The sequence below is a fragment of the Myiozetetes cayanensis genome, unplaced genomic scaffold, assembly GCF_022539395.1.
Source record: "Myiozetetes cayanensis isolate MyiCay16 unplaced genomic scaffold, myiCay2020 scf32, whole genome shotgun sequence".
NCBI classification, from domain to species: domain Eukaryota; kingdom Metazoa; phylum Chordata; class Aves; order Passeriformes; family Tyrannidae; genus Myiozetetes; species Myiozetetes cayanensis.
Genome location: NW_026087544.1, coordinates 3,852,226 through 3,878,300, shown reverse-complemented (window position 1 = coordinate 3,878,300; position 26,075 = coordinate 3,852,226). Strand labels below are relative to the sequence as shown.

At 46.0% G+C, this 26,075-nt stretch overlaps 1 protein-coding gene across 2 annotated transcripts in view; it reads right to left on the bottom strand.

The window, feature by feature from the left end:
* Nucleotides 1-98: 98 nt before the first annotated feature.
* Nucleotides 99-26,075, bottom strand: part of MAGI3 (membrane associated guanylate kinase, WW and PDZ domain containing 3) — a 60,463-nt gene continuing 34,486 nt past the window's right edge. Inside the window, exons 4-22 of one of the 2 annotated variants that reach the window (XM_050327065.1) lie at nucleotides 24,977-25,186; nucleotides 23,515-23,689; nucleotides 22,637-22,716; nucleotides 21,169-21,226; nucleotides 20,030-20,124; nucleotides 19,231-19,419; nucleotides 17,889-18,500; nucleotides 16,856-16,887; nucleotides 14,760-14,913; nucleotides 14,142-14,233; nucleotides 12,308-12,500; nucleotides 11,396-11,581; nucleotides 9,494-9,679; nucleotides 6,027-6,129; nucleotides 5,817-5,937; nucleotides 5,193-5,336; nucleotides 4,485-4,623; nucleotides 3,624-3,713; nucleotides 2,993-3,141 (exon numbers count right to left, since the gene is read on the bottom strand). In XM_050327065.1, the coding sequence (XP_050183022.1) occupies nucleotides 3,664-3,713; nucleotides 4,485-4,623; nucleotides 5,193-5,336; nucleotides 5,817-5,937; nucleotides 6,027-6,129; nucleotides 9,494-9,679; nucleotides 11,396-11,581; nucleotides 12,308-12,500; nucleotides 14,142-14,233; nucleotides 14,760-14,913; nucleotides 16,856-16,887; nucleotides 17,889-18,500; nucleotides 19,231-19,419; nucleotides 20,030-20,124; nucleotides 21,169-21,226; nucleotides 22,637-22,716; nucleotides 23,515-23,689; nucleotides 24,977-25,186 (2,819 nt within the window). In that variant the 3' untranslated portion in view covers nucleotides 2,993-3,141; nucleotides 3,624-3,663. Of the gene's footprint in view, nucleotides 3,142-3,623; nucleotides 3,714-4,484; nucleotides 4,624-5,192; nucleotides 5,337-5,816; nucleotides 5,938-6,026; nucleotides 6,130-9,493; nucleotides 9,680-11,395; nucleotides 11,582-12,307; nucleotides 12,501-14,141; nucleotides 14,234-14,759; nucleotides 14,914-16,855; nucleotides 16,888-17,888; nucleotides 18,501-19,230; nucleotides 19,420-20,029; nucleotides 20,125-21,168; nucleotides 21,227-22,636; nucleotides 22,717-23,514; nucleotides 23,690-24,976; nucleotides 25,187-26,075 lie in introns of both variants that reach the window. The other variant, XM_050327064.1, reaches the window with a different exon arrangement.

The window sequence follows — 26,075 nt, the reverse complement described above, 5'->3', positions numbered from 1 at the left end:
CATTTGTTTTCCAGAAGAACAGCATGTTTGTGGGCAAAACCTGGGGTCACACCCCTGAGAGCCACCCAAGAACCTGTTTTATGCAGTGCAGAACCAACAGGCCACGAACTGGAGTTTGTTTTTAATATCTATATAAAAAATAATGAGCGATTTACAGGTCTCTCTCTAGTCAGAACCTCAGAAGTCTGTATAAAGGTGCTGTACAATATATAAACATTTACACCCAGTACATCCATACATTGCTTAGCATTCCAAGGCCACATGGCTAAGTCTGATACAGGGAGTACAGATACAAGGTCTATGGAAGGAGAAATCACACACAGGTAAGACATTATCACATTAACAGAGAGAAAAAAACTCGAGGGGAGTTGATGGCAGGGGAGTCATTTCAGTGGTGCTAATTAATTCATCTGGAATTAAAGGTCTGGATCTGTCACTGTACTCAGTGGTCGGGGTGAGTGCACACAGCTCCACATGAACCACCCTCTGGGGAAGGGCACAGGGGGAATATCTACACAGGCTACTTCAGAGTATTAAATATTTCACAGTCAGACTCCACCCAGGGAGTATCTGTACGTTTTATGCTACACAGCAAACCTGGATGGATCGCCCGGGGCCGAGCAGCAGAGCAGTCAGAGCTGCTCCAAAGCCTTTTGAGTTCCCAAAGTCTCTGCTGAAAAGCTGGCTGAGCAGTCAGTCAGCTGTTCCTGGGAAGGATTCCACTCAGAACTGCCTCACTGTGCTTCATCAGCCTTTAAAAACATCCCATGTTTCAAAGCCAGAAGGAGGTATTTGCTCGTTCCGTTTCAAAGAGCAAATCCTATTAGTTTGGGTTTTGAGAGAGTAAAGCTCCATCCTTTGCTCCTCCTTCTCCTGCACACTGGACCAGCGGGCTCCTTTTACCATTAAAAACCTAAACATGTCAGGAAATCATCACTAAAACTAGGAATAAAATAAACCCCCTTCAGCTTCTGCTGTTCTTGCAGCTTTGGGACTGAGGTGTCAGTAGGTTCTGGTGGTCACAGCTCTCTGTAAAACATCTCTGCCAGCCCAAACCACGGACAGCGAAGTCTCCTGTACCCTCTGTGTCATCAACGCTCCTTGATCACACACTCCATGAAAATATGGGAGAGTTCTAATACACACAGTTAAAAACTTCACTGAAGAAGCTGCTCTGGCAGCTGGGTCTGTCTAAGGTCAGCTGTTACCTCTACAGAGGGAAAAAATCCAGTTCCTAACTAGCATTAATTAATCAAAGGTGGGACTTCAGTTATCAGCTCCACCCCAAGGCTGAGGATGTCGTGGTCCCACAAGTGAAACCAAAGGAATTATGTTATTTAACAGAACCCAGAATTTTCTCTCCTCACACAAGATGTCTGCAAACCAAATCCCTACGAATCAAGGAAATAAAGCAGTTCTGCTGCGTTCAGAAAAAGCAAAATTATATCAGATACCATTTTTATCCACAGGGTTTGGTATTGGGCACATCAACTGAGCAGCCTCAGTGGCTCCTTTGCTGCCCTGGAACCACTGACAGAACCAACTGGCCCCTGTCCTTCCTGACCTGGCAAGGACACGTGGGTTTCCTGATGTAAACACACACCACGCTCCGAGAAAACACCCACCTCAGCCCAAACCTGCCTTGCCTGCGACTGGAATCCACGGGGGGGAGGATCAGATTGACTGGATACAGTAGATAAACTTGGCACAAGAGCAGGAAGTGAGTCAGGATCACATTGGCAACAGAGGCATTAAATAACTTTGCTCAGAACTCACGACACTCGGAGAAGCCGCAGCAGTGCAACGTTGGGAGCAGCAGACGAGGGCCTGCACGGGGACACGGGGACAGCAGCTCATGGCAGAGGTTCACTGAAGCATCCAAAAGGTCCTTCATGCAGCTTAGATAATTTAAGAACAAATCAACCCCCTTTGCCCTCCCTCCAATCAGTTTCTGAGACCAAAAAAAAAAAAACCACAAAACAAAAAGAAGACAACTGTGTGAAAGGAACCAATGCTTTAAATGACCCTTGTTGGAAAACTGGTTAAAACGTGTTCTAAAAAACAAAACAGTGTCAGTCAGTCACACCCGTTTTCCAGCCACTCCTGCTGCTGGGGTGCCCTTCGTGGGGACCCTCCACGGCCCGGGAGTTATTGGCGCTTTCCTCCCCGGAGAACCCTCGGGGTGGGGAGTTGCGTCTTTGGTTTCGTGGGGCAGCTCCACGTGCCTCCCTCCGTGGGGTCTGCTCAGCGGGACAGTCTCCTGGGGTTCCCCCCTCCTCTGTTTCTCCATGGAAAGCAGTGGGATGTCGGACAGGCTGGAGGTTTTGAACCTGCTGGAAGTTGGCTCTCCAGAGCTGGACTTGGTTAACAGGTCGTCCTCGGAGGCGTTTCTCCTGCAGTCCCTCAAGGGAAGGTTGTTCCCCTCAAACGCTGGGTAGTGCCTCTCTGCAGACCACCCTTCCATCCTTCCTGCAGTTTTCTGCTTCGTGTCATTCCTGCTGACTCCTGGTTTACCAATCCCACCTTTCAGCTGCTCCCCAGCACCGCTTGTTCCGCCTTGGCTCCTTCCCACCGTTTCTGCACTTCCTGCCTTCCCGAGGTGCCCGTGGGGACTGGCTGACCTTCCTTGATTTCCACTGCAATGCTCTTTTTTGTCACTATTGTTCGTTCCTGTTCCTGTGGTTTTACTCTCACTCCCTCTGGGTCTGCCAGGTTTATGTGAGAGATTGTTCTTTTCGGGATCCCCTTTCCTGGGGCTGTGGAGTCCCCTGGGAGGGTGTCCCTCAGCAGCCCCTGCCTTTGCTGGACTGGCAGATCTGTCTCTTCTGGTCCCTGCTTCCGAAATACCTTTAGTGATTCCAAACCCAGGGCTGGAGGGACGTTCCCATCTGTTCTTTGTTCTCTGGGGAGGAGACTGAGGCTTCCTCTCGCTCTGGTTTTCAGGTAAAGTGCTTATCTTGTCAGGCACAGTGTTCTCTGCTTGTTCCAGTTCCTCAGACAGCTGAACTCTGGTTAAAGCTTCTCCTGGTACTGGTAAATAACACACTTCAGATGGGGAAGCAGAATGGGAAGATGAAGATAATGGTGACTGTTCTTCATATATTACATTTGACGAAGATGGATTGTAACTATCCCAATCACCTGGAAGTGAGCAGCGAGAGATTTGACTGAGTAACTACACAAAAAAAGTAATAACCACTAAATAGTTCACAATTTTAGCACCTCAGCAGCAAATTACCAAGTTCAATTTAAGAGAAAGATTATGGAGTGGCATATTCTCAAAGCCTTACTTAGTCAGATTTCGGTATTGAGTTTTTCTACAAGCTACAACAACCCTGAGGATGTGATTTTGTTAAAAAAAAAACCAAAAAACCAAAAACTAGTGCTCAGAATGCTGCCTGATCCCTGTAGGACTGACACGGTCCTGGATCAAAACAATTTTAGAGCCTACACAGCAAAACTGCAAAATAGAAAGTCCCTGACCTACATTGTTTAATACAAGAAAACGAAATGAACTGGAACTGCTATGCTAAAAGAAACCTGAAACAGTGAAAAGTCGAGGTTATTCATAGCTTTGCACTTAAATAATAGGAAGAGATGGAACACAAGACATGCAGATTTACCAAGTCTTTAAGGAAAAACCAAGAAAAGCACTGAAAGCCCTTAATGTTGCTCAGGTTTCACGTAGGGACACAGACTGGAAGGAGCCAAACCTGAAGGAGGAAGAGAAAAAGCCCAGAAGTACATACCAAAAAAAAATCACAGAGATCAGCAAGCAAGATTTCAACCAGAAATGTGGGATTAACAGCAAGGCAAGAGGCAACAAACCCTTCCCCACTGCAGCACTTCCCTCACATCCCACGCCCCGCTCTGGGCAGAGGGATGGTTGGGATGTGCTCCAGAGCTTCCCTCAGACTTTGGGTGATTCTCTGTTTCTCCCCCAAGCTCAGGGGGATTTCTGTGAACAAAAGGGCCAAATCCCTTTGGAGAACGAAGTTGTCCCTCTCCTGCTTCCTGAAGTTTTGGCTTTGAAAAAGAAAATTTAGAAGGCTAAAAACTGAAGTAGATCTGTACAGAAATCGTTTTTTAACATTACAAGCATTTTTAACTGAGTACTGCAGCATAGAGAATTTTAATTTAAATTAAAAGGCAATCAGGGTTAATCATTTTTATAGGGAAGCTTGATTAGCTTGGACAGAGCTGAGAAACTTATTAAAATATGGAATAAATTCACAGGGTTTAATATTCCTAAATACTCGTCATGTGTTAATTGTACCAAAAATATTCCTCATCCTTTAAAACAAATATTTCAATTTTCTATTTCTGTATTTTCATTTTTAATTTAATTCAATAATAAATAAACACTTGCACAGCTGTCACAAAAGGGAACTGCCAACTACTGCAGTGAACAAGCACCTGAACCTCTTTATCCCACTTTCCTCCCCTGCCTTGGACAAAACCAAGCAGCCCTTGAGACAACATACTGTGATCTGGAATCAATCCAGTCCCTGGTCTCAGCAGCAGCAAAACTTTATTCCCTCCAGCCTGAATCAGCTCAATGGCTCGTGTGTGAGTGATTCCTTGGGTGGGTTCTCCATTAATTTCCACTATTTGGTCACCAACCTGAGGAGAAAAGAGCAAGCAGGTGAGTCTCTCTGGGAATCTCTGACACTGTAAAGTGGTTTTCAGTTTGGAAAGAAAAAAAAATTAAATAACAGAGGCAGATGCTTCTGTTTTCCCTCCTGTGCTAAAAATCCACTCAGCAGTAGTGACACCATTCCAGGGTGATGAGCAGGATGTGGCCCAGGGTTCTATGTGGCACTGCCCAGAACAGCCAAGGGATGTCACTGCTGTGTAACGAGAGACTGTCTGGGCTTCCTGAAATAAACTCTGCCAAAGGAGGTCAGTGCTGGCTCAGGGTGGGACAGGGACACACTGACAGCTCAGATGGGTGAGAAATTCCTCTTCACAGCCTTAAAAGCACAGCCAGAAAGTGACACCGTGTCCAGATGAGGAGGGAGAAAAACTGAGTGGCACAGAAAGCGTGAACCACCCCAGGCCGGGCGAGCTCAACCCCTGCGAGCTCCGAGCCGAGCTGGGGACACTCCAGCCCTGCAACCAAGTTTGTTGCCACTTTAAGTAAATTAACGTGTCAACTTGATCAAGAAATTGATTAGAGAGGCCAAACTCACGTGCACTCTCCCATCCTTGACTGCTGGGCCGTCCTCAGCCAGCCGCAGGATGAACAAGCCCATGTTATATTCCTTCCCTCCTCGGAGGCTGAACCCAAACCCTCGAGGGCCCCTTTCCAGCTCTACTGGGAAACAGCCAGGACTCTGTGCAGGGGAAAAAAAACAAAACAAAACAAGAGATGAGGATCTACAGGCAGATTTCAACATTTGTTTCACACATTTCTATATTTTGAGATATTTCAAACTTGAATCCATCCCAGCTCAGGTGTGACTCGGGGTAATGGTTCCATTCCAAGTCTAAACATACAGAACATCTTCCCTTCTGAGAGATGAATAAAATTCTTTATGAAACTTTGCCAAAGGGGCTGCAGTGGCTCCATTACAAGCATTTTCTGTTTCTTTCACAATTACAACGAGAATTCACTTATCCAAAGGAGATAATCAAATTTAAAGCACGAGCAGAAACACCCCGTGAGACGCTTTAGTGCATTCCTAAACACAGCTTTTCTCCCCACATCTGACAGGGAAATGTTTAACTGTTCTGCTTTCCAGAACTCCACGGCAATGCCACTGGTGGTGAGTGTCCCATCAGGTCTCCACACCCTCTGGATGGGGCTCCTGTACCTGGGAATGACGGCCGCCAACCCCTGGAGCAGCATCCGACTGCGCCACGTGCTTGTGCTCGGGCCAGGACAGGCGGTAACCACCGGAAACTTCTTTTCCAGCTTCACCTTCCGTAGCTCCCCTGTGCAGAGGTGAAAGGACAGGGATTTTACCTCCACATGGACCCCTCTGCCCCAGCTTTCCCTGCCATTCCCAGCCCTGTTCCCAAACCTGTCGGTGCCGGGGGGGTTGATCTGCGCCGGTCCCAGCGGTCGGTGCTGCGGGGCCGGGCTCTGCCTGGCTGAGTTGGTCCCCGATGGAGGCCCACGGTGCTCTGAAACCCAAACAGCATCACCAGTCAGACCCTTCCCAAATCCACAGCTGGCATCACAGTGACCACCAGCAGCACCTGGGGCTGAGCTGGGCTCGCTCAGACTCGAGGGAGAGGATTTCCCGAGCCAGGAGCACAAGTGCAGCTCTCCTCTCTGAGAGTTTTCTCTCCTTTGTTTTTATTCCTTCATTCTGCTCTCCCTCAGAAAAAACAACACAGTTTTTTACGGATCCAGACGTGGACAGGAGGGTTTTAAGGTGCTAAAGGCCAGAAGGGATCAGGGGTGGTCAGATTCATTGTATTGGATATTCGATGTAATAAAATTTTTAAGAGATTAAGAACAGTGTCCATCTGAGAAATATCCCTTTGGGAATGGGAGGGAATGAGGATCTGCAGGATCAATGGGAATTTGGAGGTGAAGACCCCAAGGATGGAGGGAAACTGTCAACTTATTTAAGGACCCACAGAGTTTTCTACTGCCCAACTGCAGGGAAGGTGAGGAACTGGTGCCACAGCCACACTGGGGGAAAAGTTCACTGGTAAATTATCAACAGGGATTTTAAAGTGTTTTACCTTCTCCCAAAAGCTGAGTAAAAATTAAAGTATAACATTTTAATAAAACATTTTAAGATAGCTTAAGATTATTTTTCCTTCCACAGAAAACAGTGGTTGTGCACCTTTAAATCCAGTGCATTTATGGACAAAAAAACCACGTTTCAGGACACAAAATGAGTCTGTCATTTAAGAATAAGGAACCACAGTCCATGCAAAAAGCTGCCTCTTAGCTAGAATCTGAAGGGCAAAGAGTGGCCCAAGATGAACTTTTGTGCTGAATTAAAAACTAATAAACTCCTTTTCCCTATAAGAGTTAAAAAAATAAACCCAAACACCAAAACTAGAGATGGTCCAGCACTTTTAGGCGCAGCACATTACTGCATTTCTACAGCAAGAACAAACAAATTCCATTAAAATACAAAAAGTGCTCAACCCTCTTAAGGGAAGGGAAATTTAAAACACATTAAACTGAATTTCTCAGATATATGAGACCTCCCAAGCCCTCCTCAGGACTGCTCGGTGCTGCTCCCGTGACATGCCTTAAAGAGGTTTTTCTCTAGAGACAAAATGTCAACTTTTACTCCTGGTTTATCCTCAGATTTTTAATTTAGAGGCACAGGCAAGAAAAATGCCATCTGTTTGTAGAAATCCTGCAGCCTGCTCTCGTGTGTTCCCAGCTAATACATGACAAAAGCTGACAAGCTCCTGCTTTGGTGAAAGATGTTAAAGAATCTCTTCTGGTGCATGAAGGGGAATTCGTTTATTCCCATGGAAAGCAAAGATCACAGGCCTGGGAAGGCTGGGAGGGGACCAGGCAGAGGTTTTGTTGCCACTCTCACAGGACAGTGCTGGGGAACAGCAAATTTTAGCAGGATTTGTGCTTTGTGAGGCTGAAAAGCTTCCAGAGGAAAAAAAAAAAAAAAAGAAAAAAAAAAAAGAGCATTTTGGGGTTTTTTTGGAGCTGCATCCTGCATTTTCCTCAGTGTGAACCACCTCCCTGAGGTTCAGCTCCCTCCCTGCAGTGCCTGCAGCCCTGACTCACTCCCATCCAGCTGGATCTCTCTGGGAGCTGAACTCCATTTCTCCAGCTACATCAAGGAGAATTTTCAAGTGGAAATATATTCCCACTTTGCTGGAGCAGGTTCTGCTTCTTTCTCCTTCATTGTCACAAAACTCTTTACATCTCAAAAGCGCCAACTCCAGCTCCCCTAAGCCACAGATTTCTTCTGACTGATCTTCACTCTGGTTTCACCACCTGCTACTGAGGAGGTTTTTTTTCCCCCCTCTCTTTGTTGAGTCTCCACAGGTTCTGGTTTTATCTCTACATTTTGGCTCCAAATCTGTAATTCAGGCAGTGGGAAAGGTTCTCACACAGAGTCCAGGTAAGGTCACGCCTAAATAATGGGTAAAAACACGATATTCAGAAAACTTATTCTGGAAACAACTGGAAAGGTGTCCCTGCCCATGGCAATGAGGGGAATAAGATGGTCTTTAAACTCCTTCCAACCCAAACCAGCCTGGGATTCTGTGATTAAAAGCTGCAGAGAAACAGATCTAATTCAACCAACTCAAACTTCAGTTGCTTTATAAACATCACCCTGGGCAACTGCTTTGAAGTGTGTCCCTTCAAACTGGAATGAATCAGATTCGATAAAAATAAAAATCTTAATAGAAAAATAACAATTTATAGAGGTCTCTCCGCTTCGAGCATTAACAAAAAGGAACATTAAGTCTTTGAAATTCTGTGTTACAGGCTGAGATGGCACGTTAAATATTTGCGATGAATGTGAAATTAGAGAATCATCTGCTGGCTTTATTCACAGCCTGGCTTTAGGTATTTATTATTTAAAAGGTGGAGAAAGCCAACTTTCTGACAAAATAATGATAGGGAGTTTAATTAAACCCATAAGCAGCAATCCAGAGAAATGCAGGGTCAGAAAACAGAAACAGCTTTTCTCTTCAAAGGACTGGATTTTACATATTTGCAGTGCCCTGATTGTATAGAAACAAACCTGTGGTGGCCTGGGAAGTGACACCAAAAATAGTCCCTAAAGATGGGGCTTTGCAGCCCCCAGGACTTTGCTGTTCAGGTGACACAGCAGGTTTTGAAGGTGAAGGATTTGCAGGAAAACCCTGTCAAGGTGGGATGTGAGCCTTTGGCAGGCAGAACCACGGGATGGCTCTGCTGTATCCCAGGGATGCAGCGTTAGGGAATCCGTGTGTTTTACATGGAAGAAAGGAAAAACTCAGGGGTTTAAAGGGAGAGATTTGGAAAGCAGGAATCCCACTGGCCTTAGAGCAGGGACAGGGAATCCTGGGAGCAGCTGCCTCACCGGGAACAAAGCTCTGGCAGCACCTGCAGCAGAAATGGGCCCTGCTGGGGTGCAAGATTTTCTCTCTGAGCATCATCCTCTACTGCTGCAGACCCCTCACAGAGGTCATTTCTCCTCAGCTGGAGAACCCAAGGCCTGGACAGGACCTGTTCCTATGTCAGCAGCACTTTTTCTCTCTCATACATGAGAAGGCAAGAGAATTTTTCTCGCTCTGCATTGTGTTGTTAATACTTCTTGTTCTTTTTGGGTGCAACCACCTTGGCAGCTGCCTCCTTCTGCCCTGACTGCCTTCAGCTCTTTTAGGAGCTTCCAAGTCATTCAACTTCCAGGAGCTGGACTGGATGATCCCTGTGGGTCCCTTCCAACCCAGGATACTCCACGATTCACCCTCTATAACAATTCCCGAGCGTCTCCAAGCGCTCGACTTAAGCGCAGTGAGAAAACACCAGGCTCTGGCAGCGTGGTGGCAGCTTCCTTACCTTCCTCAGCCACCACAGTGAGGGTCACCACGTTGCCAGCATCCTTGATGAGCTGCACGATGCTGTCGTGGGAGAGCTCCACGATGGACTGGCCGTTCACCGCCGAGATCCGGTCGCCCACCTTCAGCTTCCCACACTGGTCAGCGGGGCTGCCGTCGATCACCCGCCCGATCTTGTGGGGGATCACTGGGGACCAAGGACAGCCACAACAACACCTTAACACCCACAGAATACCCTGACTAGGAAGGATCAAAGCCCAGCTCCCAGCCCTGCAGAGGCCGGCCCCAAAGCCCCGCTGTGTGCGCGACAAGGAAGCGTCGCGTGGAGCCGGGAATTGCCATCCCGGAGAATCGCTCCCCGCTCCAAAGGGGGGCACTGCTTTACAGGGAAAACCTGCAGACCGTGAGGAGTGAATGGAGCCAACCCAACAGCACGGCCCTGTCACGTACAGGGTGTTGTGCCTGAAGGAGAACACGGCGAGGAAATGGGGTCACATCTGCAGAGGGACGAGCGAGAGCGTGCGGCCCCGCAGCGCTCCGGAGCAGTCGGGTTTTGCCACTCACAATGCAGTTTTCCATTTCATGCATCCACCCTGGAGTGCTGTGTGGGCTCAGAGACAGTTATGGGCATCCAGTGTAACACAGCAATCTGGATGCAGGGGTAAACTCTTCCTCCTTGCAGCCAAAAATTAACCCTTAAACACGCTTCGAAGAGAAATCAAACGTGTCGTGCCAGGGACTGGCTCAGTAACCTGGTGAGGAGCTCAGCAGCGACCCTGAGCACACTCAGCAAGGTGTGTTACATCACACAGACCTCATCCCTCACCCTGCTGAGATGAACCTGCCCTTGCAATAATTATCTCACATTTTTTCCAGCTCTTTTTCCAGTGTTGTCTGTAGCACAGTTGTATTATAATCTATATTGCAGATCATATGAGGAGTGGCTGAGGGAGTGGGGTGGGCTCAGCCTGGAGAAAAGGAGGCTCAGGGGGGACCAGGACCAGACTCTGAATATATGTCATACAAATTCAGCACAATGCTACTTAGAAACAGTTTTTTTCTGTGCTCCTGCTGGTTTTTATTGTGCAGTAAAATGAAGTGAGAAAACAGAAGAGTCTGAGGCTCAATAAAAAAAAGAAACACTTTCATCACTATGTCTGGAACCAGCTGAGGAAGTTTCAGGTGATTTACACCAAGGAACTAAAAGGAACTGAGTATTTCAGGAGTTATCTGCACCTTCATGTCAGTGAACTGGGTTCATCTGTGGGTGACCACCTAAGCCTGTATTTCAAGGGCTGACACAGATAACCCAAACCTGCTACCAAAGGAAATGAATCCCAGAGATGATCCTACCCATCCCCTCATGCCAAAATGACTCGATATCCTCTCCCTGGCCTCACAACTGCAACACCACACTAGGCTACTTTTTCATTCTGATGAACTCCACAGACACTCTCTGCCTGACAGCAACAACTTCACTCCTTTCCTCCAAGCACTGCAGCCTCTCCTTTCTCAGAGCCCTAGAATAAATGTTACCTGATTAGGTAACATAAAGCCAAGGTTGAAACTGTGCTTCCATTAAAATGCCAGTGAATTAATGCAGTGTGAGAATCCACATCACCACCAAGGCCTGACAAATACCCACATCCCCAACACTGCCCTGTGGCAAGAGCAGAGTCCTGTGGACAGGCTGGTTGTGTGGGATATGCACTCCCCTGCTGCCCATTTATGTCACAGTTGGGTGAAAAAGAGCACAAACAAGAAGCAAGACAGAGCAAGGCTCAGCTGGCTGGGCTGGGACGGGGCGAGGGAAAGGTGGCTGTGTGAGTAACACCAGCACTGCACAGACAGAGAAATCCCTGGAGAAGCTGCAGCCACAGAGCCACCAGGACATGGCACTTACCCCCAGGAGGAGGTTTGTTCTTGGAGGTGAGGATGACAAAGCCAAACCCTTCGTTCTCCTTCCTCTGCAGACGGACATCGTAGACCTCCGGGCAGGGCTGGCTCACGAAGTCACCCCGGCCGAGGCGGGGAGAGCCGTTCTGTGCCAGGACAGGCTGGGCCTCCTCCTCCTCTGATGGCTTGTCCCCTGGCAGGTGACAGACAGACAGCAAATAAGGAACAAACCACACCAAGCAACTCCAGCACAAGTCGGTGGCAGTGCCAGCATGGGGGTGGCAACAGCGGTCACTGAGCAGAGCAGGGACCGCTGTCAGCTCTCAATCCCATCCCAGCTCTGTCACTCATGGAGTCATGGACAATAATCTTCTCTAAACTGCTGATCTGGACACTGATCTAAAACTGCACAATCACAAGATGCTGCCCTGGATCAGCTCTGGTTTGAATGCTACACGATGATGCCAAAATATACAACATGTGGAAGGTTCCCCGTCCGTGGCAGGGGCTTGGGATGAGATGAGCTTCGTGCTATTCCAACCCAACACATTCCATGATGTAGAGAAAACAGACTGGGTTATTACTGAATTTTCCTAGTTTTAGTGGCTGCTTTAACTACTACCTGCAAAAAGGTTTGAAGAAATCACTCCTACAGCATAATTTTCAGAGCCTTGCCTGTACGAGTAGTTCAAATTAACAACCACCAGAGCATCAGCTTATTAAATTCTGCTTTTCTCCACTTACTCAGAGCTGCAGAGCTGACCTTCCTCAATCTCAGGCTGCTCAGCTCTAGTGCAACAATTAAAGATCGAAATAAATTATTTCAGAGCAGCTTCAGTGGACGTGGCTTACAAGCCCCCAGGTGCTCTTTAGCCGGCCTGTGTGTCCTGTACCCCCCTCCAGGCAGTCAGACACCTACCACCAAAGAAAATCTTCCTCCTGACAGTGAGCAGGACCTGCCCATTCCGTGCAGCGCTGGTCATCAAATCCAGAACCTGCTTGTGGGACTTCCCTTTCACGGGGACCCCGTCGATGCACATCAGCTCGTCCGCCGCCCGCAGCCTCCCGTCCTTCTCTGCTGCTCCCAGAGGGATGATGGCCCCGATATAAATCTGTCAGCAGAGCACAGTCAGGCCGTTTGAAGGGGAACATGAGCTCAGCAGAACACGTAATGCTTGGAATCCAGGTGAATGCAGGCAGAGGAGGGCTTTTGGGAAGACATTTTTAGAGATTATCTCACCGTCCAGCTCCAGCAGAAAGGCAGCCAGTGAGTGTGCTCTGCACAAGCTGAGCCAGGAGACAATCCAGGAGCTCAAAGCACTCAATAAATACCTTTTTTTTAAGTTTTGGGGGATTTCTAGTCCTCATTTTCATGAATTCTGCTCCCTTGAGCATATTTGTCAGCGTGCTAAAAAGCCCAACTTCTGACATGAGCAAACACTTATTACATATATGATTTCTCAGACATCAGTGAAACAAAAGCCTCTGTCACTCATTCTACTTATTCCACTTTATTTTTTTTACCAAGAGTGGGTCAGAGCGATTGGGGAAGAAGTAAAAGCTTTTGAAAGAACTGAACTTCATTTCTGAAAAGTTGCTTAGACAGCTCCACGCTCTGAGTTGTTTCAGTGCTCAGCTTTCGGTGATTAGATAATGAATTCAAACATTATCAATTCTATCTGCCCCCACCTCAGAAAGTGCTACTAAACATAGCACAGATAAGAACATCACACTCTATTTCATATGCTAGAATCACTTTCAGATTAAAGGAAAGATTAGGGATAATTACAGCCAGTGCTGTTGGAGGTTAAGCAATGGTGGGCAGCTCATCTGTGCACAGCACTCATGACATCAGCTCCACACTTCCCAACAGCTATGGCTGTTATGGAAACAAAACACCACAAATGCTATAAAAAAGTGCAGCAGAAGTAACATTCTTTGGGTTTGCTCTTTTCTTTAAATGCATGTTAGGGAGGGGAGGTTTAAAAAAAAAAAAAAAAAAAGGCTAGCACAGGATCACAGCTGGGAATGGAAAAACTGAATTCCTTCACTGTAATCAGAAAACAATCCGTGTATCTATTCCAAAAGCTTTTCCTCTTCACTTGACAGCTGAAGGAAAGGCCCCTGACATGCAGTGCTTCTTCCCAGAGAGAAATCTTTGCATTTTTGGACATAGAGGGGAATGTCCTGGGAGAACAGACTATCCAGGGGTGTCTGCACTGGCACCTGCCCAGCTGCCTCCAGATCCATGTGGGAGAAGTGGGGGAAAAGGGGATGTGATCCCATCCCAACCCTGGCCTCGTTTCACTGGGCTGCATGGAAAGGAACAGCCTGGTGTGGAATTCTGGCAGGGTGAGCAGCCCCTTCCTTCCAGTCCGCTGCTCCAGGGGTGTGGAGCATTAAATCCCAGGAATGTGCTGTGCCAAGGCCACCACTGGGATCAGGGGTGACAGGCAAAGGCTGGGCACCAGCACAGCCCCTTTGAGGGCTCCTGAGACACAGCAACAGCTGCAGAAACACCACTGGCACCATCAGTCAGACAGAAAACCACTGCCAAGGACAGGCTCAGGATTAAAATCAGCCACAAAGAGGGTGAAAAAGAAAGGGAACCTGGATTAATTCCTGATTTTGAAAGGTAATTACTGAATTGATCAATTTTGCCATCACTGGACTGCCTGGAGTGATGGGAAATGAGGAGCAGGGAGGATCATTCGAACAGCAACACACAGGTAACACTGAACAGTTGCACTTACAGGCTGATCTGGTCCATCCCCTCCAAGCACCCGGAAACCAAAGCCTGACTCTTGTTTTCGCAGGAAAACGTCCAAATCTCTTGTGTTTGGAGCTAAGGAAAAAAAAACCACATTTCAAAACATGTAAGGAGTTAATCTTGGATTATTGAAGGATTATGTTTTGGTGGTGCATTCTGAGGTGTCTCACTGACAAAACACAGTAACCAGAAATACAGTAAATAATCAAACAGTCAGATGATGTTCGGTGATGTTCTCTTTCAAATGGGAAAAATCAGTTTTTTCAAAGGAGAAATCACAGCTACGCTCATGCAGTGGGCCAGGATAAAAGCCAGGCTAACACAGCTCAGAGCTACTTCTATAAACTCTGAAAAGGGCACCTCTACTTCAGGAGTACATCACCCTCAAGACCATTTCTGTGATTTACTGTTTTATTGTAAATACAGTTAAAACATATTTTAATTATTTAAAAAAAAAAAAGTGTTCCAAACTTTTCCAATTCCTGTATGAATTATGCATTTCTTGAAACTTTTTATCCACAGGAGGTTAACAAAGTCTCAGCCACATATGGCAAAGAAAAGATTCCTTCATAACCCAGTATTTCCAAGTTGATTTACTCACGTTTGTCCTCGTAAATAGTCTTAGACTTCAGGTAGACTTCGGAAGGGTCCAGTTTGGGAGAGCCTGATCTCACAGCAGAGGGTGGGAAGGGCATGGGCTGTGGGATGGGATCACTGACAGCTTCCAAACTCCCTGAGCTGTCCTGCTTGTCCTTCTGAAACACACCCCACCCATAAAATCCAGATTAAACCAAAGCAGAACTGAACTGCTGGGTGCAAAGACAAGGAACACCAAGCAGAAGAGAAACAAGGGAATAGGGGGATAAAGTTATGATTCAATGTGGGTTTCTCCAGTGGATTTGTCTGACCAGAGGACTGAAGGCTTCCCCTGTGGGACACGGATTTCTACTGGAGACTGAGCTGAGAAAGGAGTTTGAAGTGGCTGATGCCCAGGAGTGAAGCTGGGCAGATCCTGGGGGTTACCAACACATGGGATGAAGTGGGGGTACAGGACAGTCATGGTTGGAGAAGACCCCAAATCCTTAGCAGGCACCTGCCAGGCTCTGGAGCTCAGTCCAGCCCTATGGGCACACCCTGCTGCATGGGCACTGCCTCCTGCCCTCTGCCAAGGACACCCCCACAAGCACCAGAGGTGTCCCCAACCAACCCCACAGGAGTGCCACAGGCAGTGTAAACACAGGCCAGGAGGACACACCTGGGTAGTTTGAGGCATTAGAATTCACCATTTGCCATTTCATGATCTGAGGGCCGCAACACTCCTGTTAGTATTTCCCAAAGAAAGGACACCAAGCATCCTGGTGGCCTCTCCCCCTGATTTCCAATGAATTATGCACTAAAGTAACTCTAAATACTCACTCTGGGCAGAAACCCAGCCTGCAAAACTTGCACGTGGCTGAACCACAGCACGAGCAGAGCAGAGTTAGACCTGCCCTTTCACCAGGAGCACAAGAAACTGCCCTGAGCCATCCAGCAGTTTGACACTTCCTCTATGTTTATAAACACAAGGACTTGCCCTTTTTAAGTGAGTTATTTTGCCACACTCCTTTAATGCCACTGAGCATCCAGTGCTCCGTGGGGCTGTTGCTCCTGCACGTGTTGGAACAGAATGCCAGTCCCCAAATCCAGAGTATTTTTAGCATGGGAGCCACACTGTGCCCTCAAACTGCAGGGATTTCTGCCCTGATTCGTTCAGGGTGGGCAGCTGGACGCTGGCAAGGGGTGGAATCTGCAAATCTCACTGAGCACAGCCTGCTGAACTCGTGTGTCTGTGTTATCCCCCCGCTGGGATTACGATTTCAGCACCCCAACAGTTGGATGAAGAGAGAAAGAGAAGCTACACCTGCACTGTGGTAATGGAGTTTCCCTAAAATTTGCTCTGTACAAGAAGCATTTTTAAAGGAACAGCTGTGTTCAAGTAGCCTAATTTATAACAGAAACTTTCGTGGCAAACATGTGCATTAATAGCAGCATTATTAAATCAGAGGGTATTTTATTAAGCCCAAGGATTCTTTACTGAGCTAACATATAATAAAGATGGCCCAATAGATTGAACTTCCAAGAGTAATGAGTATCAAGCTAGAAATGCACAGCTACACAGAGAGCTGCTGAAAATATGGATCCAAAGGTAAGCATTTCCAGAAGGGAGCACTAACCAGTCCATTAATTCTGTGTGAGGATTGAGAAGAATCAAAGTATCATAAACTTCCTTTAGAAATCCCATTCCACTTTAATAATTAGCAATGAAAAAAAGCAGATATACTCTATTTTGTTTCCCTTTTAATGAGTACTCTGACAGCAGCTGCTTAAGACAAAGAATTTGTGCCTGTCAAGTAGACGTGGTTTTGCTAAAGCATCTTGTAGATTATTACAGGGAATAAAATCCAGAGGAAATGAGATTACAAAGCAGGTCAGAGCGTGCACACAAACAGCCATTTCAGAAAATAATGACAGAAATTGATAATCATGACAAGCCAACAGTAATAAGAAGAGAGATATCCAGTATCTCCATTAAACAGCTCAAAAACCTCAAAGGAATATTTCCTCTCCATTAGACCATATTTAAGAGTCTGTTTTGCAGCCCCAAACCCCTGAATATTCTCCATCAGAAACCAAGTTAAATACATCCCCAATACTCACCCCTTTGGCAGTTTTAGTAGGTGAGGGTGGACCTGAAGAAAATAGAAAGTAATTTCAATAATAGGTTCCTAAAAGTTTACACAACATTACACCAATATAATCAGCTCCTCCTGGGGTGAAAATAGTAACTGCTGATTCACTCTTAAGTGACAAAGTGAGCAAAACCATCACTTCAGAGAAGTCTCAACTAGAATTGAAAGTTGTATAACAATGAAAAATATCTACTTCTCTGTTTGCTAAACACTGGTCAATCAAATCACCCATCAGCTCATGGCATAAGCAGAGTGTGAATTTGTCTGAAGGAATTTCACTTGCTACAGAGAAATCTAAGTATTCCCTTAGATTATTATGGAATAGCAGCATTTCTACAGAAAAAGACCTGGAGAGTTTTGCAAAGATCAGTGACTGAAGTGACACTCTACATAAAGCCTAAAGAGACACCGAGCAGCCACGAGCTGCTTCATAACCCATTCAGCTCCCTCTGAGAAACACACACTGTGTACTCCAGTTTTTGGGGAGAAGATGCATCGTGGTCTGTGACTGACAGTCAGCACAGGGGTATAAATATGCAAACGAAAAATCAGAATTTTTCTGCTATTCCCAGTGATCAACTCCACCTCTTTGCTGATGCTTCTTCCTATCTCCTGCAATCCCCTGTCCATTACAGCCACAGTTACTGGAATACATTTGGAGAGCCTCAGGAAAACTCAGTCCATCATATGCTTTGCATTATGCTGGAGAACCACGTGCTCGCTTTAGCACTCCCCAGACACTTGGAAGAGACAGCGCATAAACATCTCATCATAGAACTTTTGGGAAAAAAAGTAAAAGAAAAACCAAACCAAAACCCCAAACAAAACCCTAGCAACCCCAAATACTCAGGGGGGTAAATTAAACTCAGAACATAACAGCTCAGAGTCATAACGAGCTGCTGCTTAGCTGTCAAGGCTGGACACGATTTAGGCATCACACTAAAAAGGGACTTTATGAAAAGCTCATAACCAACATGATAACTGTAAATGTATGTCTGTACCTCCTCTCAAGATAAGCAGTGGCACCTCTGCCCCTACTGGGAACTGCTTGAGCACCTCCACCACCTGCAGGTGGGTCAAGCTCTGCACGTTCTGGTGGCAAATCTCCTTGATGACGTCGCCTTTCTGCAGGCCCTGGCACCACTGGCTGTCCAAAATCATCTTCACCTTCTGCCCCGTGGGGCTGTCTGCGATGGCAAAGCCGAAGCCTTTGGGCCCTTTGAGCAGGGGGATGGTGACCAGCTCTGGCTGGGAGCCCCCCGAGGAGGCCAGGGAGCCCCTCTGCTCCGCCGCGTCCACGGCCGGGCCGTTCAGCCGCCCGTTGACCAACATGGGGCCCATCTTCCCGTTCTGGTCCAACACCACCGTCCCCGCTATCAAATCTTGGCTGGGCACGGCAACATCTCCCCCCTTGGCCACTGGAGGGCCGTTGATGATGGGTGTGGCTGTCACGATATCCACCACGGGGTCCTCGGTGTCGTCGGGGAGGGGGTAACCCCGGCACAGAGTCATGTTCACATACTGATTGACAGGAACCAGCTGGAACATCTGCACAACATCTGCGTGGGTATGGCCAAGCACACAGCTCCCGTTTATGTCCACGATGACATCACCTGTCGCAAAAAAGAAAGTTCAGCGGCGTCAGAAACAGCAGCAAAAACCACCCACACCTGGACCCAGAACACACACACAAAAAAAAGCCTTACCTGGAGGAAATCACTGGGCAGGCCTCAAACTAATAACCAGTGGCTCCTTGGCTAATGCTGCCAAAAAGCACGCAGGATTTCCTCCCTGCTTTTATTCTGTTTCATCTCAGAACGCAGTTGTGCTAAATATACATAAGGTTTAATCTGCAGCAGATTTACAGAACGACCCTGTGCAGCCACGGGAGATGGAGCCTGCAAGCAGATGTCTTGTGCCTTAACTCATATTGCAGAGCACCCCTAAACCCAATCCAGAATAAATCGGATTTTTTTTTTTTTTTTGGCCCTGTGTTTATTTTAGGACTGGCTGAAGTTAAGCTAGGATTGCACCCACACACACATTCCGTGCTCTTACGCTGCTGCCACACGTGGCTCGGGAAGGTATTTTCAAAATAAGTGAAAGTGGGTTTCAGGTCCTGAAACCTCGTTCTGTGTTTCCATTGCTTTGATGAGGAACTTTGCACGTGCAATACAATATTCCCTGCAAACTGCCTCATCCTTTAAATGCCTGGGTGTCAGTAAAACAGGAACTCCCTTATTATTCCATGAACTGTAACAGGAATAGCTGTTCCCCTGTGCCTCGAGCTGTGTCCCCTAAAGCACCCCAGGAAATGGAAGTTTCAGAGAAATAATACTCGACCTGGAGCAATTCTCCCATCTTGTGCAGCAGGTCCATCTTTTAACACGTTCTTCACCTGGAGAAACTCATCAGGCCTGTCCCCTCCGATGATTGTGAAGCCAAATCCCATGGTACTTTTTTTCAGGGACGTCCTGATAAGTGCTCCTGTGAGCTGGGATGGATCTCGAGTGAAGACAGACTTCCCTGGTCCTTTTGAATTAGGGGACAGAGAGACAGGAAAGCAGGGTTAGCTCTGGTAAGTTTTTTGTTGGTCTTTTTAAGGTGTCACAAAGGTTAATGATTTGTTTATTGCTGGGTAATCTCTGCAGCACCATGAGGGAGTAAACAAACAGGACAGTGCTGCATTAATTTCCCCCCTGGGTTTAGGGAATGGAAAAGTATAAGAGCTTTTTAGGACAGATTGTAAGAGAGCTGTATCTAAAACCTCCCACCTTGAATTCCCAGTTGTAATCCTTGAATACCAAGCTTCAAGTAAATCAAAAGCATAAAAACTCCAGGTGTGGTTTTACCTGCATCTTCCAGCTGGCTCTTCTAACCCTCCACGCATCTCAAAAGCTGCTTATGACAACCAGCTCCAGAATGATCAAAATGATTTAAAAGCAGGCTTAGTACCTCAGTTCAATTTTCACATTGAAAAAAAATCCTTCAAAAACCCCTACGGATTTGGGAGGGCAACACTGCAATGGCCAGCAAAAAGACAAGGCTAATGCCCTGATGAATTCCAACACTGGGCACTTAACAAAGCACACCTGCAGGTAAAGACAGAGGTGACAAAGAGCACAACAATCAGTTGATGTACCTGATTTGGAAGGGCCAGCATCAGTCTGTCCTAGCTGCTTTTTCCTTTTGGCTTCCAACACTGGATTTTCAAACTGAGTTTTCTGGTTAATGTGGCTGCAGACACAGAAAAGGCAGGTCAGGGTTTTCAGCAGGAAACAATCTGCCTGTTGCCCAAAATCACAACCCCAAAAGACACATCTACAAACACTGTTTTTTAATACCTCAGATGAATGCTCTGGAGGAATGAATGATAAACTCTCATAATCAACCCTGAAAGCATGTTTGTTCTCTCAACAACTTGATTTACTCTGAGAGCCAATAAAACTTTACTCCCTTTAATTACTAGGTAGAGTTGTAATAGCTTAGAACTGAGCAAACCTGCTTTTTTCTCTTGACCCATCTACCCATAATGTTTACAAACTTAGGTATCACCTTTTATTGTAGATGCCAGTACAGCAGAGGGGAAAAACACAGTAAAATTGAGCATAATTTAAATACTTTGGCTTTGCAAAGTGAAAAATATCTGCTTGTTCTCTGAAGCTACATTTTCAACTCTCCCAATTTTATTCTCCATGGTTAAGGAGAGATTTAATTTCCTCCGGCCTGCAGGAGATTGAAAAGAGCTCTTGCAGCAGTTTAGGGGTTATTTACTTGGCTCTTTGGAGACAGCAAGGAGCTACAAGTTATTTTTGCTCCTTTACAGTTATCATCAGGTGCCACTCTTAAATCAAATGACCTCGTTTTTGTTAAAGCTAAGAAAAATTACATCAGCTCATTCACATTAATAAATTACTTTGGTTGCTGCTTGCTTTCCTTCCCCAAATGAAATACACTCCAGTAAGTCTTCAAGGTCACACCATGAATTGTCCCACATGCCAGTGCTGCAGAAGTTTGTACCATGAATTCACTGCTCCCAGAACTGTTTTTAATGGACATATTTAATATCTTCATAAAATCTCAGCATGGTTTGGGTAGGAAGGGACCTCAAAGCCCATCCAGTTCCACCCCCTGCCATGGGTAGGGACACCTTCCACTACACCAGGCTGCTCAGAGCCCCATCCAACCTGGCCTTTCACTGCATTACAACTTATGCTTACCAAGCAGTTGATTATTTCCTGCTCAATTTATAACTCTGTCAAATCAATAACTGGCACTTACTCGACATAGTATGTTCCATACTGAGGGTCTTCTATTTTCTCCCATCCATAAGGAAGTTCTGCAATCAGAAAGACCAAATTCTGCATTACAGTGGGAAGCTATCTGCAAATATCAGAGTTTTTATGGAAGATGACATAGATTCATCAAAAATATGAGGAAAATACAAGTTCTATTTTCTTCCCTGATTAAGGTTATGAGTCTGTTCCAGGGAATCTGAAGCCTTGTAACTCTCGCTCTTTCTTCCACTAGATGATGAGACTTGTATTCAACAAAAATCACACCACTTTAAACATACAACAAACTTAGAGACCTATTTGATGAAGGTCCTGGAAGTTACATGCAAAAAGCTCCTTTCAATGGCAAATTAAAATCTGGTAAGATGGTGCCCAGCAGCTCATGAATGACTGAAGGTGATAAGTTACCACAGAGGTCAGATTATTCTAGTTATCTTGACTATGGAAATTCAAATATTAGAATAATGGATACAGCCAGGTAGCCAGACATTTTAAGGACAAATTTGCCCTGCAATCTTGTTTGAGGCTGCCCTAAGCTTGACAATAACAGGAATTTCCCAAGCATATGACAGCATGTTACCAATTACTAATACCAGCATCACTCCACAGGGTGTGACAAAAAACCCAGTGGGTCTATTCATTTAAATACTGTTCATTTGGATAGCCTGCATCTCTGTTTAAAGTGCTCTTTTTATCCTGTGGTGAGCTGCACACATGTTTAATAAGCAGCAGTGTGCAGCCATTGCTCCAGCTGGCTTTATTATGGATCCGTGGCTGTTAGGCTGGGCAATTTTGGAGCATGACAGGCTATTCTGAGCCTGCCTCAGCTTTTGGAGCATGTCAGGCATTTGCTGAAGACAGAGCTATCTGATGCTCTTCTCTAGCTGACTAAATTGCCTGGCTGTGTGGGAAATGGTTGCAGGAATTGCCTGCAGGCCACTCGTGAACCTGACCTGTGAGTCTTGAGGCACTGAAGGGGGTCAGATTGCTCCCTCTACTTCTGCATTCCAGTAAGGCATCATGTCACATGCAACAGTTATCACCAGCAATATGTATTATGCCACATCTTCATTATTATTTCTATATTCTGTTATTTATGGGCCTTCTCCTCCTGCCATGATTCCACCCGCACAACACTTCCCAGCGAGATCGTCCCTCACGTGCAGCTTCCTCCTTAGCAGTGACAGTTACTGGAACAAAACATCTCATTCTCTGCTCAGGAGTGCAGATAAAACCCTTGATTCAGCCAGATTCTGCTATTCCAGGGAAAATACACCATGGACTTTCCTGGTCTTGTGTAAACTCCTACAGCCACCAAAACTCAGCACGACGCTGCTCCAGAGTCACCTCTACCAGGAAGAAGCTTCTACCCCAGCAGTAATGGATCATATCCAGCTGGGATAAACTCAGACATTTCTCAGTGACAGGTGATAAATGAATTCTGAACATCTCACCTCCATCTTCACAGTCTTCAGGGGCTTTGGCCTTCTTACAGAGCCGGGGGTCGAGCCACGTGGTTGTCTTGGTGTTGTGACTGAGGAGCAGAACACGGGGCCATTAAAAGAAGAAATTCCCTCAGAATGAAGAAGCTTTGCTAAAGTATTTACTGTTGCAGGGAAACTGCAGCCTTTGGAAAACACAACCTTCATTTGTGCCTCAGTCACATCATAAAAATGCTAAAAAGAAAAGGCACCAGGAGAGTGGAGACTCCCCAGGACACAAACCCTCTTCCCAGACCCCAACAGCAGCTGTCTCTACCTGATAGGAAAAACTATTTTTAGCCTCTTCATGTGCTTAAACTCTCAGGAAGGTTTCTGTTTCATTTTTTGCCTTGTAATTCATAAATGAGGCAGGTTCACACGTGCACACATGAGCTGTTTCCCTATCCTGGACTTTCATCTGGGCTATTTGTATTTTGAAACATGCATTCCCAGCCAAGAAATACAAGCAGAAAAGAAAGAATAAACAAGGTCTCAGAGCTCAGAGAAACCTGACATAGTGAAGGTTTCTATAATTATATAATTAAGTTTTATATATATATATATATATAAAATATAATTAAGTTATAATTCACTTAGCAATACCCAGCTTTGTATTTGTGAGAGACAAAACTTGAAACAAACAAACTGACTTTGCAGTTTTCCCGCAATTGCACCGAGCATGCAACACCAACAGGGAATTTAACAGCAGGAATATATTTAATTTCATGAAGAAATAGAAGCAGTAAGAGCAGAGGAGAGGTGCAAGAGCAGCAGCAGCTTCCCAGGCTGCAGCCAGCAGCACTTCTGTCCCCCAGGGGCACAGCAAACCCTCCCTGGTGCTGGTTACTCACTCGATGAAGTAGATCATGCCAGTGTCTGTGTAGGCCATCTCCCAGTTCTTGGGAAGGGGTTCCAGGGTCTCATCCCTCGACAAATAATTCCTGAAGTCCATGTTGCTGCTTGTCTGGTTGTAGCTGGGAACAGGTTTCATCCAGTCAGGAGAATCTGAATGTTTTTCTTTGTTTTCTGCAGTTGTTCAGGGAAAGTGTTACTATTTGTCAGATGCTTATGTTGTTCCTCACAAAGAACCACCCTCTTAATCTGGCTACGAGTGGATGTCAAACACGTCCCTGTATGTGATGTGCATTTTTCCACTTTTTTTTTTTCAGCTGTGAACTTTGAAAAGCTGACATGAAAACACTGAACTCTGCTCTTCCCCTGCCAAACAGAATTAACCTTGTATTATGTGTCTGAGCCTACCCTGAAAAATCAGCGCTGGCAGAACTCCAAGTTGACTACACTTTGTTGCTGTTCCTACAGAGAGAACAGTGTTTGTAATGCCATGATACAACCCCAAAAATCCTGCTGATGCTCCTCAAAGCACCAGAAAGAAATGCAGAGACGACCCAAACTGCCAGCAAAGCAAACAACACCCCTCCTACAAGCCACAGGCATAAAAAAAGTCCCAAAAATCCCTGCAGGAAACTTTTAAATGGAAGCCTCCACCCCTCAGAGCTGAGCTCACGCTCAGTACCCTCTGTGACATGACGATGCCCCACGACCTTCACCCCACCACCAGCCCCCCTCTGTGGTGTTGCCAGCCCTGAAACCAGCAAGTTTAGGTCAGGTCTGGTCAGTGTGAGTCTGCCTTGAACACTCACACACAGGATCAGCTGCAAATGCAATGTGACAGCTCCTCTCCACCATCAGTTCTTCCCCCTCGAGATGAGTAACCATGACAGCGAAAGGAAAAGGGCATCCTGCCAATCTAGGAAAGGTCCTGCTGGACACTGCTCCAGCCTCGACACACTTGGCTTCATTTCTCTCCATCAGGCTCCCCCTGGGTGGTCTCAGGTGGTGTCACAGTTCCCTCGACCAAAACCATCTGCAAATTTTGATGGTACGAGCTGGTGCTGCCCCTTAAACCAATCACTCCCCTAAAACCTCCCCTGTGCAAACTCAGCAACCGCCTCAGAACTAAACAACAACATCTACAGGGCACGAAATCCGCTCCGTGCAGGGCTCTGTTTTCTGAGGAGTGGATAAATTTTTCCTTCCTGCTCATGTAACTGGCCCGTCCCCAGCACCACATGTTCTCCACCGAGCAGTGCACTCTATGATGCAACTGCACATCTGGCTGGGGGAACAGCTGGTTCTGCTTAAAAGATCATCTCAAAACCGAGCAGAAAGCACCGGCCTGAAGAGGAACTGCCTTCAAACTCCAGCAAAACTAAGGAAGCAGGAATGTTATTTGTAAACTCCTTATCCATTTATTCAATACCTCTGGGGAATTTCTCCCCACTGTCAACCAACCTATCCCTCCGCTGCCATTAACGGCCTCCTTTTCCTCCTCTTCCTCCTCCTCAGGGAGAGAACTTTCCATCCTTTGCATTTTGCTGACGGACGTGGTTCTTTTCCTCTGCGATTCGGTATCAAAATCATTGTCAAAAAGAACCTGATCCACTGGATCAGGCTGGAAGGGGCTGGGCTCTGCTGGAGGCTTTGGAGTACCGTAAAAATTACCTGCAAATAAAGCAAAAATCAGGATCAATAAAGCACTGACACTGCTGAAAGCACTGGCAGTGGCTGTGAGTGTTATACTGCCCATGTAAATGTGTTTTGGTGCAAACCGAGCTCCTCAAAGAAAACATCAGCACTATCAAAACCCAATCAACAGTCAAAGCCTATTTTATTTCTGTGTTGACTTTTTGCCAGTGGTGCTATGAGATATCAGAAAACAAGAGGTTTAGTTCAAAATTTCTATCCTGCCATAAGTTTTCTAGAGAAAAAGACGGATTTGTTACTTTGCCTGGAATTCACTAACACTCCATAAAGAGACTTGGGGAACAATCTGAGCGAAGCAAACCAGTGAAAATCAATTATTCTTACTCTATACACTAATTAACAGGGTAATATGCAGCAACAGAAACACACTAAAGTCAAAAAGCAAATTAATTTCATGCAGAAACATAAAGTATCTATTTACATAAAAGCAGTTAACAAAGAATGGATTTTAAAACCTTCAATTTTCTACTGACAACACACTTGCTAAACAAAGCTGTTAATATGGCTTCACCTAAAAATGACTTGTACTTGAGAAAAAGGAACAGATTTTGCCTTCAATATTTTAATCTAAAACACAAAGGAATCATCTGCTGTTTTCTGGAAAAGAATTTCAGCAATTGACCTCTCTCCTGACTGCTCATATGATTTTTATTAAGAACTGAGAGCACAGCAAGAAAGCTTCCCAGAATTCCTGCTGGGGTAACTTTTAGTGCCTGGATATGGTTTTGACCATGTAAATAAAATAAATAAGAATCCCTTCTGCAAATATCAGTGAGGGTGAGGCTCAGAGTGGGGACAGCCAGATAAAGGGCAGCTAAGGGGAAAAAATAAAAGGACTAGTTTAGCC